General features: G+C 45.0%; 1 protein-coding gene across 17 annotated transcripts in view; it reads right to left on the minus strand.

Moving 5' to 3' along the window:
* Positions 1-15820, minus strand: part of UBN2 (ubinuclein 2) — a 94434-nt gene that overhangs the window by 9857 nt on the left and 68757 nt on the right. For 8 of the 17 annotated variants that reach the window (XM_051835653.3, XM_051835651.3, XM_070071421.2 and 5 more), the window contains 3 exons: positions 12094-12325; positions 11576-11665; positions 6768-8772 (listed from right to left, as the gene is read on the minus strand). The exons of 1 other annotated variant lie outside the window; for it this stretch is intronic. In XM_051835653.3, the coding sequence (XP_051691613.3) occupies positions 8723-8772; positions 11576-11665; positions 12094-12325 (372 nt within the window). In that variant the 3' untranslated portion in view covers positions 6768-8722. Of the gene's footprint in view, positions 1-6767; positions 8773-11575; positions 11666-12093; positions 12326-15604; positions 15772-15820 lie in introns of those variants that run through there. 8 more of the 17 variants (XM_070071425.2, XM_089329679.1, XM_070071419.2 and 5 more) reach the window with 3 other exon arrangements.

The following is a 15820-nucleotide window of genomic DNA, read 5'->3' on the forward strand; positions in this document are numbered from 1 at the left end:
CAAGTGCTCACCAGCAGAGATTTATTTTCCTCTTCTTTCATGAATGCCAACAAGCAAACAGCAAGGGAAAGCTTCATTTACCACTCTCTCGTTAAAAAGCAACTTAGTATCTTTGATCGCTTCTGAAGATAAAGTAAAGTTTCATGGCAATCAACAAAGGCGAGTCCAGAGTTCGGGTCCCTCTGACATTACATCACCCGTGGGCTGGGACTCTCCGTGTACTGAGCAAAGCACCCGTGACTCTCGGGTGGTCTCGGAGGTGCGTGTGATTACACTGACGACTGACCTCCTCCTGACCACTGAGACAGTAATACCTCTGTTAACTGAGAACAACTTCTTTTTCTTCTAATCCCTCTAGCCAAAACTGGGAATAATCCTTGGGAGTTTCTACAGGTGCAGGAAGGAAACCCCAATTTCCTGACAGAGGGTACACTACCCCTGCCAAAAACAGAGATAAGCAAAAAAGGAGAGTTTATGGTCGCAAGGCTAGAAAACACAAGACAGCTGAGATAATTTTAGGGCAGGCTGTCACAGACTACAGGCTCCTGGCTGGTCTTGGCTCATGCGCTCTGAGGACATGGAGCTGTTAACTTCAAAAACAGAAGTATTTCCAAGTTATCTACGGTTAACAAGGGGCTTCCACTAGTACTCTGTTCTGAAATGTTTAATAAGTCAAACTCAAAACAGAGTCCCACTGTTAGCGAAATGAGGAACATAAAACTGGCCTATTGACTTGGACTTTGCAAAACAGACCTATTAGAGAGGAAGCATGGAGCCACGCAAGGCCGCCTGTGGCGAGAAGTAACAGCCCCCGCAGCGGTCTGCACTGCTTCTGAACAACCCTGAAAAGCATCCCGAGGAAGCGACCTCAGCTACTACACTACACTGCAACGGAGTCAAGAAGAGAAAAACAACTCCCGGCGCCAGTGAGGACCACTGGGGACCCGTACCCCACTTCCACTGCTGAGATTTCAAGACACACTCTTGACCTGTCTGGGTGACAGACTGAGAAAGTGCCCAACGTTGAAGTATTAACCCTCTCTGAAATGGAAACAGGAAAGATTGAGAAGTGGAAATATCACAGTCCAAGAAAATTAAATGAAGATAAAAAATACCTACTTCCAATCAGTTAGTACTCTGAGTGTGTGGGAAAACTGTGACAGCATCAAGTCATCCCGGGCAGTCTGGCGACCACCCTCCTGGTCTGCCTGCACCCCTGTCAGGACAGCGACTCCCCCAGATCGCAGGCCTCACTGTGCAGGTCAGCAGGCGCGCAGGGCGTCCGCTAGAGGGGGAGGAAACGCCTCCCCCCCACCCCGCCCCGGCGGACGACAGGAGCAGGAGCGACCAGGGGATGAGAGGGTGAACTTAGGCACCCACACTACGGGAAGAAGAATGAAGATGAGAGCAAAGGGGGACACATTCAACACAAATATGCAAAGCTATGGTAATTAGGATCTCATCACTTGTTCAGCTTGTCAAGCCTGCACACTGTGCCATGGAATCTAGAACTTTCTAAACACCAGGATGATTTTATCACAGCAGCCCAAAGACATCCATGACACTAACTACAGTTGTGAACCAGTGGGACGATTGGTAGTTTTTTTTTTTAAATAAAAAAAATGCACATTTTAGGATAGATGAACATAAAAATATCTCTATTTTATTTTTCTGTTAATTTTCCCCAGAGAAAGCACATTCAACAAAATCCTTCGTCTTGTTTCTTTGGGTAGAAGTCTAAACATTTGTTATCAAAAGAATGGAAAAAACAACAACAACAAAGAATGGAAAAAAAGGGAAATGTGGCAAATAAAGAATGTTTATGTGGGCAGTAGATACTCAGAAGCTACTCACCAAGGTCTCATCTGGAAAAAGCAAGGGAAAACCAAACCGTGATTTTAAAACAACGAAACAAAACAAAACTGTGTCTCTAGAGATTAACTGGGCCCGAGCCCCTCCTGGGAGCTGGATCCCAGGCCAACTCCGCCCGGAGCTTCCTGCTCAGCATTGAGCTGCTGACTTGTTCCGCGTCCCACCGCCCACATTCTCTCTCCTGACCCTGACATGAGCTACACACCCAACAACCCCAGCTCAGCACCCGATCCTTCCTGCTGCTGCTGTCTGTAACGACAACAGGAAAACTCTGCATTTTGCTACTTAGCATGCAGGAAGAAGAGCGCAGTAAAGTTTTCTTCACTTCCTCCTGGGAGCCGTTCTCCCGCACTGAGGACAGTGGACCTGGCCGTGTGTGCTGCCTGTCCCAGCACAGAGCCGGACAGGCCCACACGCAGGCGGGCGACACAGCCTGAGCCACTGCTTGCCAGTGAATGAGACTCCCGTTCACTCTCCCCCAGTGGAAAGCCCAGTCCTGCATCACCGAGGAATGAGGGTGGGAAGATGGTGACATGAGGCAGAGAGAACTTCCACAATCCTTTATCAGCTCCAAACACCAGTCACCCATACTTTATCTAACTTGAGCCCCACAACCTCAGCAAAAGTCACAATTATTGACACCATAAAAGGCTAAAAAAAACCACACACACAAAAAAAACTACTTATAATGAAGAAACTTAGTGTCATTTCTCTTGTTAACCTGAAACTAACCATTTTATCCCACCACAAATACAATATGTTTAAATAACAATATGTATCTAAATTAGAATTCCAGTGATTTCTTTTAAACTTAAAAATCGTAGGGTGCTTCCTATATCCTATAATTATAAGGAGATCATTTTTCAGCCTCTGCAGGAAGATAATACTATTTTTAATTATATAGGACATTTTAGAAAAACTCAAGCTATTTTGAAATAGCACAGTCTCTGATATCCCTGGGAGGTAGGTGAGGGTAATTCTACCCAAATGTGGATGGGTACTCTGAGGCACGACATGGATTGCCGGAGCTCGCTCCAGCGCTGGGCACGTTTCGCTGCCAGGAGCCTCTGCTTTCTCTTCAGCGATCAGTCTCCTATCCCAAATTAGACGTTTCTATTCAAAAGGGGACACTTGTTTGACGTTTTTGTCCTGGGTTTTCAGATTTGGTTCAACTGAGTCTCCCTGAACATGTCACATCTCTTTGTTTTCAATAAGAAACAAATGAACCTTAGATCCTGAAAATTGGGTTATTTTGCTCAAGGGCGAAATCTAAACCAAGTCTACTGTGATTCTCTGGCAAAGCGAAGACTGAAGAGCCCTCAGGAGCGCTCTAGCGCCGAGAGCATTTTCCTCCGCATCTGAAGTTACTTCTAGGTTTATCAGCATCTTCACAGATACCCAGCTGTAGGACTGTTCAGAAGTTATTACCCAGAAGAAAACAGGACACGTCTCTAATGTCGACAGAGCTGCCGACTGGCCGGGGTCTGCGGCTCTAAGCTCAGTCTCTCTGCCAGAGCGCACCTTAGCAAGGTGGCCCGCGAGACACGCTTGCTACTCCAGCGCTTCCCTGCACAGCTCACGCCGGGCTGCAGGGCACGGGCAGCGGGCCACACCCAGGAGCAGCTAAGCGTCCACTAAGGTTATCTGACTTGGAATAAACAACACATCTACGTGTGTATACATACATCGTATAACCGATACATACACACACCCTCGCACACACGCGCACGTGCACACACAAACATCTTTTTGTTAACTGCTACAGATATATATTCAAGGGGGAAGACAGCATCTGTGGAAAGAAAATCCCCCAACCCACACATTTTAACCAGCGAAAAGCAATGGAACGAACAAGGCCAAAGTTTCGCAACGCTGCCAGGGGAGTTCTTCGAGAGCACACAACGGTACAGCATCTACTGGTTTATATGGATGCATCTTACATTTATGTCTGTACACAGCAGGAAAGGAAGAACATCACAGCATGACAGGACGTTAGCAAGTCTGAGATTCTTCTTCCTGAACCCCCTGACTAGTTAGTCTGTACTTTAGGATATCTGAGAACAGCTTTTAAAGAGCAGAAAAAAGAAAGAAAAAAAGGCACTTAACAAAGACAAAGGCCTGAACTGAGCATGTTTTAGAGAAGCGATATAAGCATTTATCAGAGCTAAGAGACAATTCACAAAGAGTCCAACTTTTCCCCTTAAACTCTGTAAAATAAAATTGCATACCATGTTTGTGATCAGCATTGTCTACTACTGCACTTTTCTCCTGCAACATTATTATGAAAATCAAAGCCCTCCCCCAGCAAAAAGCCAAACCAAACAAAACCAAACGCACAACCCTGCGTGCACAGCAGAGTGAGGGTGCCCCTCTGGGAGCGTCAGGCCAGCAGAAGCTGCGGAGCTGAGACACAAGGACCATGCTCAACTGCTCCTGCTCACTGCCCCTTCCCATGCTTCTGGTTCCAATTTCAACACCAAACCAAACCAAACCAAACCAACCCAACAAGCAAACAAAAAGCAAGCACGACTTCCACACTTAAATGACAGAAACCACACAGGGACCAGTGCGCTTGCGTGGTACCCGCCTAACGTAAGGACCCTCAGCGAGACGTGGGGCGGACTGCACGCTCAAGTCTCCTGCAGATGAAGAGCTGCCAACGAAAGCAGCGGCACAGCGAGCTCATCTCACAGCGGAGCAGCGCACGCGGCGGGAGCCGGCCTTCTAGAGACGATCCCAGGACACGGGCTCCCGGCGGGGGCGGCAGTTTGGACAACAGTAGAATTTCATGTCAGAAAACGTCTTGTGAGCCAAGCAGGGGTGGAAAGGGCTGCGGGACAGGGCAACCAGGGCAGAAAGACTCAAGGCGCCTGCCCTCCCCATCCCTGGGTAGTAAACAATTTAGATCTGCTTTGGAAAAAAAATATCCTGGGTTAAAAATCAGTTGCAAGAAGTTGTTTTCCAACAGGTGTCAAACCCACAGTATTCAAATATGTCATGTGCCTGGCTCTTCCCCTTACCTTGGTGATCCAATAAACTCTACTCAATGTCAATGATATACATATATATATATATATATATATATATATATATATATATATATAAAATACCTAATTTGGGCTTACTACATCCATCAAAGGGGTGGTGGGCACAAAAGAATGTGCTAGCACGATCTCTGATTCCCTCAGCACCACCAGGATCTGTGACTACGAGTTAATCTCACATCTTTCCCAAAACCTCTTCCTTCAGGCTGTCTTAAAGTCATGATTTCTTTTACCCTCTGATGTCAGAAGCATATGCAAAACAATTCTAACTGACTTCCGGCAATTATTGCTTGCATTTATTTAGGAGGCTCTGAATGAGCTTGACACTTTGCTCCCAACAGTCTCCCACCAGGCCCAGCACTGCTACCTGAGGACAATGCTGTGGCCATTATTGCTTGTGAATACTGAGGATTAACTGTACACACAGGAACAGCTTATATATCATGAAGGCAACTGAAAACAGAAGACAGTCGGAAACAAACAGCTTCATTTTCCTGAATCAAGAATCCCGCTGAGTGGGATATAACTAAGTGTGCTGACAATTCTTGCATTTGGATGTTGCTAATGCTCTTTAGAAATACACATTGATCTATAGATATCCTTTCCAATTATTCACCATTTTAAAAAATAACATAATTTGATTTTAAGTGCAAAAATACAGTATGAGTCACAAGTCTCTGTGCTAAAAAATAACCAATTTATGTTATTAGTAATAAAAACCGTAAAGGTGGGTGACCATAAAGGATGGACACCATTTTCAATGTTATGATCTAGAAAGAAATAGGCTTGTATTTACATGTAGAAACTCTGATCATATCCTATCTATAAAGAAAGACAAGAGGGTCTGCCCGATTTATACAACACAGAAGGATGTCTTGACGGAAGTGGATGCGAGATGGCCAGGAACCTCGGGGAGGCTGCTCAAGTGCAATCCGACTGCTAGCAGTCTTCAAGGGATCAAGACTGAGGACAGTGAAAGGAACTCCCCGTGTTACAGTCTCAGCCTCAGGGCCTCTGGTTATCTGTCCTGGTTAGTTAGCACAAAGTGATCGGAGAGGAGAACGGACAAGCCCATTCCTTTTCTAGTGATGACAGTCAGAGAACTTCCTATGGCATGATCCAGAACTGATGGGTCCCGGGGTCGCCACTGTGGCACAGCGGGTTGAGCTGGCATCTCAACGGCTGCCGGTTTGAGTCCCGGCTGCTCCACTTCCAATCCAGCTCCCTGCTAATGCATCTGGGAAAGCAGTGGAGGATGGCCCAAGTCCTTGAGCCCCTGCACCCACAAGAGAGACCAGGAAGAAGCTCCTGGCTTCTGTCTGGCCCAGCCCTGGCCATCGTGGCCATTTGGGGAGTAAATAAGCAGATGGAAGATCCTGTAACTCTGCCTTTCAAATAAATAACTCTTTTTTAAAATTGATGGGTTTAAGAAACTAAAGTGATTATTCCTTGATTTTAATACTACCAATGCATCTATATTAGTGTGTATGCACACACACCTACGTATACACAGGTGTGTGTGCAGTTAGACGGGAAGAGATGGAAACCAAGGTTACTCTTCTGAAGGAAAGCCCCCGTCACTTCCCAGGTGGTATTTGCAAAGAGGAAAGCAAGAAGCCTACTAAATCACAAGAAACCAAGAACTGAGTACACTTCCCAAATTAAAAACCTAATCAGAAACACTGAATTCAAGTCAAGCCTCAACACACCCAGTACTGCTCTGTAAGTTCTGCTGGGGTTGATCCAACACCCCGACCTGTGGTACTGGGACACTAAATCCTTAGTCAAGAAATTTAATCAATTCTTTTGAAATAGTCCTTTCCCCAACGGCAACAAATTTTTGGAACTAAAGTTTTCACTTATTTATTAACCCCCCCCCCTTTTTTTTTTTGCTATGAAGCAAGCCAATGTGACTTGGAAGTCAAAATACAGGAATAAAGATCTGAACAGATCTAAAGTTACTTATTCACAGTCCTATAGGCTGAGACTTTTATTTATTAAAGGGAAATGGGCCTGGTAATACTCTCGATTTGAATAAGCTTAACAGTGTAGGGCTGGTGTGGGGAATATCTGACCCATGGGCCGTATAAGGCCCACAAAAATCATTTGGCCTGGCCCTGCCAAGGTACAACCGGCAGAGTTGAAACTGAGTCCATTTATAGCTGGCTAACTTTTAAGTTGATAATTTTGAATGCTCAATGAATGATATAAATATCCATGTGGCCCTTGGCAGAAAAAAGTTCCCGTTTGCTGGTGTAGGGTAATGTATAATGAAAAACGCTAGAAATCTTGCTATTACCAGTCTAAGGCTATTTTTTTAGTTAGTCTATCGTGATAAATGGACAAGATTACATCATTTAGAGCTTACACCATTCTTGCGTATAGTTAGAAAATATTCATTAGTTTGAAAGAGACTGATGATGAGGGGGAAAATCATATAAAATGTATCTAAAGAGAACTAAGTCTTTCCCTTAGCATCCTTTGTTGTCTTTGCTCTTTGCATAAAGAGGCTACAGCTAAGGTAGCACATCTGCAGGTTTACTTGTGTATCAATATTCTGAGTAAATACTAGTAAAGCTTTAAGATCCCAAATGCTTCAATTTCACTGCGATGGATACAGGGAGTAAAAATACATTATGATTGCTTTAATATAACCCCTTGTATACATAATGATACTAACATAATTCATTCCTCCCTTTAAAATACCATCTTAAAATTAAAAAAAATCTATATATGCCATTTGAATGACCAACAAAGCAGCATACAAGTATGTACTACATACTTTTAGCTGTTTCTATCAATAGTTAATAACTGCCTGAAGTGCCACTAGCTAAAAAAAAAAAAGTCATGGAGTGAGGTGAATTTGCGGGAAATTTACAGCTCATGTTGGTAACCTTGCAAGGGCTATAAGTAAAAAAGCATTAGCCCTATACCAAAAATTCCCATTTCTCAAGAGGAAAATGTGAGCACAGTCACATTTTAGCATCCAAAATGGAAATAATAATTAAGCAGTCAATACCAGATGCACAAATCACCTGAAGGGGGCGTGAAGTACCTGCTTCTAAACGGAAGATGAAACTGACCCTTTCACAAAAAGGGACACCTAGGTTTCTCCTGTTAAGAGCAACAGGCTCAATTTCCTGACTTTTTAAAAATCGCTGTGCTGAAATAACGTTCCAGAAGCATCTGCAGCACGTACGCACGCGAGGAGCTGCCACAGGCCGGAGAAGACTCGGGTCTGCTCAGGACCGCCGAGGGCACACTATTTCTCAGCTATTGGCTGCTTCAAACACAGGGCCAATTTTTTTTTTTTTTTTTTTTTTGGTGGCAAATTTGCTACATAATCCACTTCAACAGACATGATCATTACTCCTGACAAATTGGCCTAATTCCAGATATATTGCCTTTAATTATGCAGTTATGTCTATGATTATTCAGAGCCAACCCCCAAGATGGATGGAGTTTACCCAAATCCTCTCAACCTCCTTCTTCCTCCCCCCAGGGGAAAATCAAACTTGTACTTCTGTGGGTTTGACAACTGAGTCTCTTTCAAGTCAGTTAATATGGTAACTCTGTCTTTCTTTACAAGAGACTGAAGGTCACTAACTTTGCACAAAAGCATTTCTTCTCCTGCACCTGGCTTTGCTCAAGTAATGTTTTCTTTTCTTTTTCTTCCTCACCACAGTGCTTGGGACGAGAATGTAAACATCGACAGAAACAGCAGCCCTATGACCACAAAAGTACTTTCCCATCAGGTAGATTCCATCAGCCAACTAAATGTTTCGTCTCCTTTGCTTGCTGGGAAGTCACTGAGATTTCCGTGGTAATTTAGTGTCCCCTTTACTTTGGCCTCCATCTGAGAAAAAGAGATGTTAAATTGATATGGATAGGCATGTCACAAAAAATAGGCAAAAACAAAGCAAAAAGAGCAATTAACTGTTAGTTTGTATGTGGATGGCGTTTCTGAGACAACCTTGACCGTCTCACAGGCTACTCAGCATTACAGAGATTGACTACACATAAAGGATATTTTTTAAAAAGTCAAGACCCATGATCCTCTTATCTCAATGACTGTGGTCGAGCTGGCTTTCTATGTCCTATACAGACTGTGTTTCAATAAATGCTTAACATTTACCTCACTGCCAAGTGCATCCACGCTGGGAGGATTACTGAAGAACTGAAAGACAGTCCCTACCTTCGAGGGACCAACCACTTTTAATCCAGTGCAAGACAAGGTCAATCTCACCTTGCTGTAAATGTAATTGAATCACTTGCCATGACAAGGCACTTGATAATTAGCCCCAATTATTTATGTAAATGAATACAACACGCTGGCAGTGAAAAGACCAGTGTTCCAGTCCTAACCTAGCTACGAGTGGCAGGAGAGTCTGCTGGGGAGCGATGGCTTCTGTTCTTACATACTGCTGTTCCGCTGTCGGCCAGGAGAACGCTGATTACTCCATAGGAGCTTCAGCTAAGTCACAGAAACTGCAAGAGGACAGAAAGGGCAACTACTAGGCAAGAGCAGGGTTCAGGAGCTGCAGAGCGAGCAGAACATGGACAAAGTCTGTAACAGGCCGGTGCCTTGGAAGAAAAACCAAGTCCCAGAGACAGCCCAGGCGTGAGAGAAAGCACGAGGGAAAGAAGCCTTCACTTTGCAGGAAGCAGCATGATGGCAGAAACGCACAGGTGAAGAGAACAAGTGACTGCACTCCAGTGGTCATACTGCCTGGCCATGTGTGTGACCTCTCAACACCTTGGAAAACTTAGAACAAAACCTGCTCCTACTGAAGAGAGATGTATCAATGAAACAAGAGGGTCTTCTCCAAGTTGTATGCATAGACGAGCATTCAAATAATTCTGGTGACAACTTCGGTTTTTTCATTTAAAGTAAGACATCATTTATCTACATTTGTAGACAGCAATGACTTGATCAGAGTTCATCACAAATGAAATTCTCAAAATGGCAAAGGTGCTTTTTAAACAGAATTGTGCTCAAAGCAGCTTTGGTTAATTGGCAAAATAAGACACTCCTATTAAGTGGAGTGGGAGATTATGTAGACCAGGGTTTGGCAAACTATGGCCCAAGAGCCAAACCATGCTCACCATGTGTTTTTGCAGATAAAGTTTTATTGAAACACAGCCATGTTTACATGCGTACTGTCCTATGACTTTTTGTACTACAATGATGGAGCTGAGCAGTTCCTGCAAAACCTAAAACATCTACTCTTTGGCTCTTTACAGCAGTTTTCTGCTGTTTCTTTAAGAGTAGGTAAGATTAAAAGCATCAACACTAACTGAGCTCTTACTACGTACTGGGTATGATGCTAGAAGCTTAAATTCCCATAGAAGTCTAAGAACATCGCGTCCACAGTTGACAAGCAAGAGGCGTGACGGTCCAGCGAGTTCAGAGGCTGGCTTGCTCAGTGGCAGTTTTGGAATCCAAAATTCCAAGCTCAGTTTTCACATGAGAAATTTTAAACTGGGTACCTTCAGTTATGTGGGAAATGCTGGCAGTCCTATTTGCCTCCTTGCTCTTGCAGACAATGAGACACTGCCTGTAAGGGCTACTGGGGTCCTGTTTAATGCCTCGCGTGGTCACATTCATGCCAATCTGCCTGCAGAAGCGCATAGGCCTCCGCCGGACTTAGCCCAGTAAGCAGCTGCTGGGAAGCCCAGGGAGGAGCTGCTGCGGTTACAAGGCTCCTCCCGTTAACATTTAAACCTACTCGCCTTCCGAAGGCGAGAGCTGCTAGCATCTTGCCTACTGTGTGTTACCCAGTTTGCACCACTATGATTCACCATTCATCCCAAGGGTGAGCTCACCACTGGGTCTCTTAGAGGCTTAGTGACGACCTGCTGCCTCAAGGCTGCCGCACAGCGCTCATGTCTGCCCCGTGAGCTGCTTCAAAGATAACTGTTCACACAAGGTCAGAGAGAACGACGGGGCCCGATCAACTCCCAAAGTGGAGGAAGCAGTCAGGCCGTTATTTCTTCTCAAAGGATGCTGACAACAGCCTTCAGGTTAGGGTCAGCAGTCCACCGAGGCAGCAGGCACATGGACCGGGGTCAACGCGCTAAGTGCAGCACCCACGGGCCCACATCAGGTTAGGCTGCGGCCCCACAGCGCAGTCTGGGTCCTGCCATTCTAATCATCGCCAAGAGAGGAAAGTTCAGCGGTCAGCAGTGCAGGCTGTGCAGTCAGCCGTGCTGGGGCAGGATCTCAGATCAAACCCTGGTCTGTCACCTCAGGCAAGCCACTCGCCTCTCTGGCTAAGCTGCCTGACCTGTGAACTGGGGACTGTCACCTCCACGTAGGCAACCTCAGGACTACCTGGCATTCAGTAGGCTTCCAAAGAGTGGAAATTATTGTAATTACTGAGTAGAACGACTTGTTCATGACCCTACTGGTCATTTCCCTACTCATCAATTCCATGTAATAAGCACCTCCGAAAAGGTTTCTTTCATACGGAACAAAGTTATCATTTACCTATTTGCTTTCTTTTAAAAGTCTGTAGCCAATGAGGATTCAGTCATATGAAAATTTATTTTTTTCCAATCTCTTTTCATTCCATTCACATTGTTTTCAGAAACGTATAATCCATATCTATGAACCTACATAAATAATAAAGAGACGAAGAAACAGGTGGCTTTCTTACCATGAAATGTTTGCTGTAAGTGTGTAGGCAGAGGTGAGTGGGAAAGTGGTGCTGCATGCTGAGCTCCTGGCTGTAAACCCTTTAGTAAATCTGAGAGGAAAACAGACTCGTCAGTGATCTTCTTCCAACTACATGCCGAGCCCTCTTAGAGCAAAACCGCAAATCATCCGAGTCCCTACGCCAGCCTGCCTTCACAGGTCTTCCACAAAGCAGAGCATATACATCCCCAGAGGGTACAGGCATACACGTTGATGTGTATGCAAACAACCCAGCAATTCCGACTTCCTCCTGTAACTTTCATTAAGGAAGAAAAGTGGTAGGGATGATTCACTTGTTCCTTTTTGAATCTGTAAATAAAATCCTAGGGTCCAGTAATTTGAAAGTAATATGAAATAAACTGCATTTAAAAATATCTATAATCCTATTAACTCCAACTAGACTACTCAACCAGAAAACCCGTGTGAGGTTTCCTGCTCTGTCACACTAGACAGCCAAATAAACGAAAGAGCCCCACTTACTCTGAGTTAGGCTATGGTGGAGAGCGGCTGAGGTAGATCCCGAGGTGGTTGTCACTCCAGCTGTGTCCGTTCCAAAGCCAAGTAGCTCCAAGGGAAACTGGAAGGGCATGGTGACGGGAACAAGGCCACCCAGCATCCCAAAAGGACTCACATTCTGATTGGTTACAGACAAAGGTGACGTCATGAGAGTCAGGGGTGAGGCATTAGCCAACAATGGCGCTCCTGCTGTGGACTGTGCAGAAAGCAGGGGTCAAAACAGGCGAGAACCAAGTACTTAACCCACAGCGACTCAGCTTGTACTTTCCCTACTATTCTCATGGATGCAGGACTGCGTCTTCAAACTGTTCTAATTTCTGAGGCAAAAATTAAGACTGAGGTGAAGAATGTATTTTGAAAAGCTACCAACACTGGTTTTGAAAATCTGCAAACGACACGTGGAAACTCTGGATACTTGCTCAAGACTCCTTTTTAACTAAAGATCATTTTAACGGTGCCTACATCACATCCACTCACTCGCTTAGTTACTGACCTTAAACTTCTACTTCTCCACTTTGGCCGCTAGCCTGCTGACACGCACGGTCTCAGGAAATGTGCGTCTCCGTTTGTCTGACAACTGTGCTGGCGCAGAGCTGCAGCTCTGCCGGGCCCAGCCTTTCTTCCTACACATCGGAGACGAAGCCACCCCAAAGATTTTCTCATGACTAACCTTTCGAGCCTTTCTCCAAAGCGAACCTTTCGACCCTTGTCGTGAATCCTACCTGTAGAACCTTCTTACACCACTACCCGGGAGTCCACCTTTTCCAGATTTCCTCTGCCTTCTCGGATAAAAAGCCCTCATTTGTTCCTACAACCACACTCACTCCTGGTTGTTGTCTGGCTCCTAACAACAATGGCATTTGTGTACATTCCTTTCATTTTCAAGTTTACTGAATGGCAGACTCCACTGTCCACGTCAACTTAGTCTCCTCAGCCCTGGACAGCTGGTTTCCATCTCACTACTTTTGTGAAATCAGACTCTGTTAGTTAGGAGGAAATCAGTCTTTCTGTACTGTTCACCTGGGCATGCATGCCACGTTTATGAATAAACACTCATCAAAAAGAAGGTAATATTGTTGAGCTTTCATCGCGAAATCTTTTAGGTATACTCTAAGTTAATTTAATTCTTTGAACAACTTCCTATAAAGCAATTAAGTAATTCTTTTTTTCTATGTGCACTTATCAACAAAGATGTGATATAACCAAATCTTCCCGTTACCAGATATTACCTATTATAGTTTCTGGCATTTTGAGTTCCCTTTTGTAGAGCCTTATTTACCAAAACTAAATATCCCAGGTCAAAAAAAAAAATTGTTTTAGTCAGCAATGATAGCTAGTGTCAGTTTTACTTTGTGTCTAAGTTTATACACAATTTACTTTGTGTTTAAGTGTCACCAGTAAACGGCTGGTGGTTCCCTGTTCGCTCACACAGGTACTGAACAGAGCGACTGCACACTGAAGGGCTCATGCCACTGCTGAACAAAACAAGAAAGACTTCCACTCCAACTGTCTTCTCTCTCTCTGACGTTCTTTATTGGCTACCACTGAAATTTACTACAATATCCCAGAAAGTTCATGGAAAACAGAATTTAAAGTTTATTTTGATGCAAAAATCTTTGAAATTTTTCTAATTTTGTCATAAGGTACATTTTCCATGAACTTTCCGAATTACCCTGGCATAGCCACGGTTCTGGCCTCTTGTCCGGAGAGCTTCACCAGTGTTCCCACTGGATCTGACACTCCTCCACCCTGCGTGCCCACGACTGGGAGCTGCCGACAGCCTCCTCCTTCCCGACCACAACCGCGCAGGCCTCAGACTTCTCAGGCATCGCAAAGTGAAGGACCCAACAAGCTCACAGCCTCAACCCACGCTTGCTTCATTACCAACACTTCCATCTACGTTAAGTACAAACCCTCATAACTTCATGCTTGGACTTCAACTTTTCTTATTTGTCTTTTCTTCTACTGTGCCAGCCATGATATTCAAAGTGGGTGCATTTAGGGAAAAATGACCAAATCAGAAATAATAATGTTGGGGCCCGGTGCTGTGGTGTAGTGGGTAAAGCCGCCACCTGCAGTGCCAGCATCCCATATGGGCGCCGGTTTGTCCTGGCTGCTCCACTTCTGATCCAGCTCTCTGCTATGGCCTGGGATAGCAGTAGAAGATGGCCCAAGTCCTTGGGCCCCTATGCTTGCCTGCGAGACCCTGAGGAAGCTCCTGGCTCCTGGCTTCACTGCAGCTCTGGCCGTTGTGGCCAACTGGGGAGTGAACCAGCGGATGGAAGACCTCTCTCTGTCTCTCTCTCTCTCTCTCCCTACCTCTCCTTTTCTCTGTGTAACTCTTTCAAATAAAGAAATGAATCAAAAAAAAAAAAAAGAAAAGAAAAGATTCTGTATCAACTTAAAAACCAACAAGAAGCGTTTCTTCTTTTTAATCTTAATTTTATTGCACTGTTAGGATGAGAGTCTCCAAAGCTGCGTGCCTCACTTAGAAGTCCCCTGATGAGGAATATTAAATAATGGAAATAAGGAGAACTTCTTCAGACTTTTCTGGAGGAGTCTAATCAAGCATTACAATAAATGGCAAACGATACTTGGGCAAGTCCAAAATCAAGTAACTTAGTATTAACAATCAAAACTGATGCCAGCCGTAACTAACATTTTACACTTCAAAGAGCTTCCATACCTACTTTTATATGTGTATCATCTAAACTGAAACTTCTGATAATCTAAGTGTTCTGAGGCACTTGTCCATTTCTCTATGCTAAAAGATGGAGACCTTTCAGAAGTAGGAGAATCTACAGCTGATAGCATTCAGGAACACGTAGGAGGCAAATAGTGCAGGATAATGCTTCGTAATGAAACATGTTTGCCATGACCTCTATATTTCATTCCCGGGGGAACATATGCAGGAAACAGGCAGTAAGTCTTCTTTTGAAGCCACATATTCTATTCTGGGGGGTATACCAGTCACTCCTTCTCCACCACACAGAATAACTTTCTTCCCTTTGCAGAGGGATCTTTGGAAGTGCACAGCAGACCATCCACTCCCCTGCTTAACATCCTTCAACAGCTTCCCACTGACCTAAGAATAAGCCCGAGTCCTCACGACGGCCGGCACAGAGCCCTAGCCAGGTTCTGTGCTTCCATCCGCTGTGCGGCCATGCTGGCCTTTGTCTTGGGCTCTGGCCTCTAGTGTTCACTCCTGCTCCCTTTGCTGGTCTGTGTTTCCCCCCTCCACAGGGCTGACGAGTGTTACCCCAGCACCTAGAAGAGTGCCCAGCACATAGCAGCAAACACTCAATCAACATCTGCACAGTGAACAGATGATTTCTGGAATTATAAAGTGGCAGAGACAAGACTCAGAGAAGCTGATGGGCAGGGAAGGAGCAGAGCCCTGCTCGGGGAAGAACTGAGGAGAAAGCGCACAGAGGCAGCAACTCAGACCCAGCCATTTTCTCTTCTGTCCTCTGTTAAAGGAGCGATCCTTTGCACCCTGCCAATGAGCAGACAATGCAGGTGTCCTTCACACAGGGCGAACCCTTTGCAGGCATGGATGCCAAGTCCGTGCTAAGCACTGGAGCGCCACGGACAGGATCTGGAGTCCACAGGAGACGGCTAGGCGCTCAGTGAGAAGCTGTGCTGGAACAGAAAGAATCTCAAGGTGAACCAGCCTCACTCCAGGACTTTC

This window comes from Oryctolagus cuniculus, chromosome 3 (genome assembly GCF_051225735.1).
Source record: "Oryctolagus cuniculus isolate XC-2025 breed Fujian yellow rabbit chromosome 3, ASM5122573v1, whole genome shotgun sequence".
NCBI classification, from domain to species: Eukaryota; Metazoa; Chordata; class Mammalia; order Lagomorpha; family Leporidae; genus Oryctolagus; species Oryctolagus cuniculus.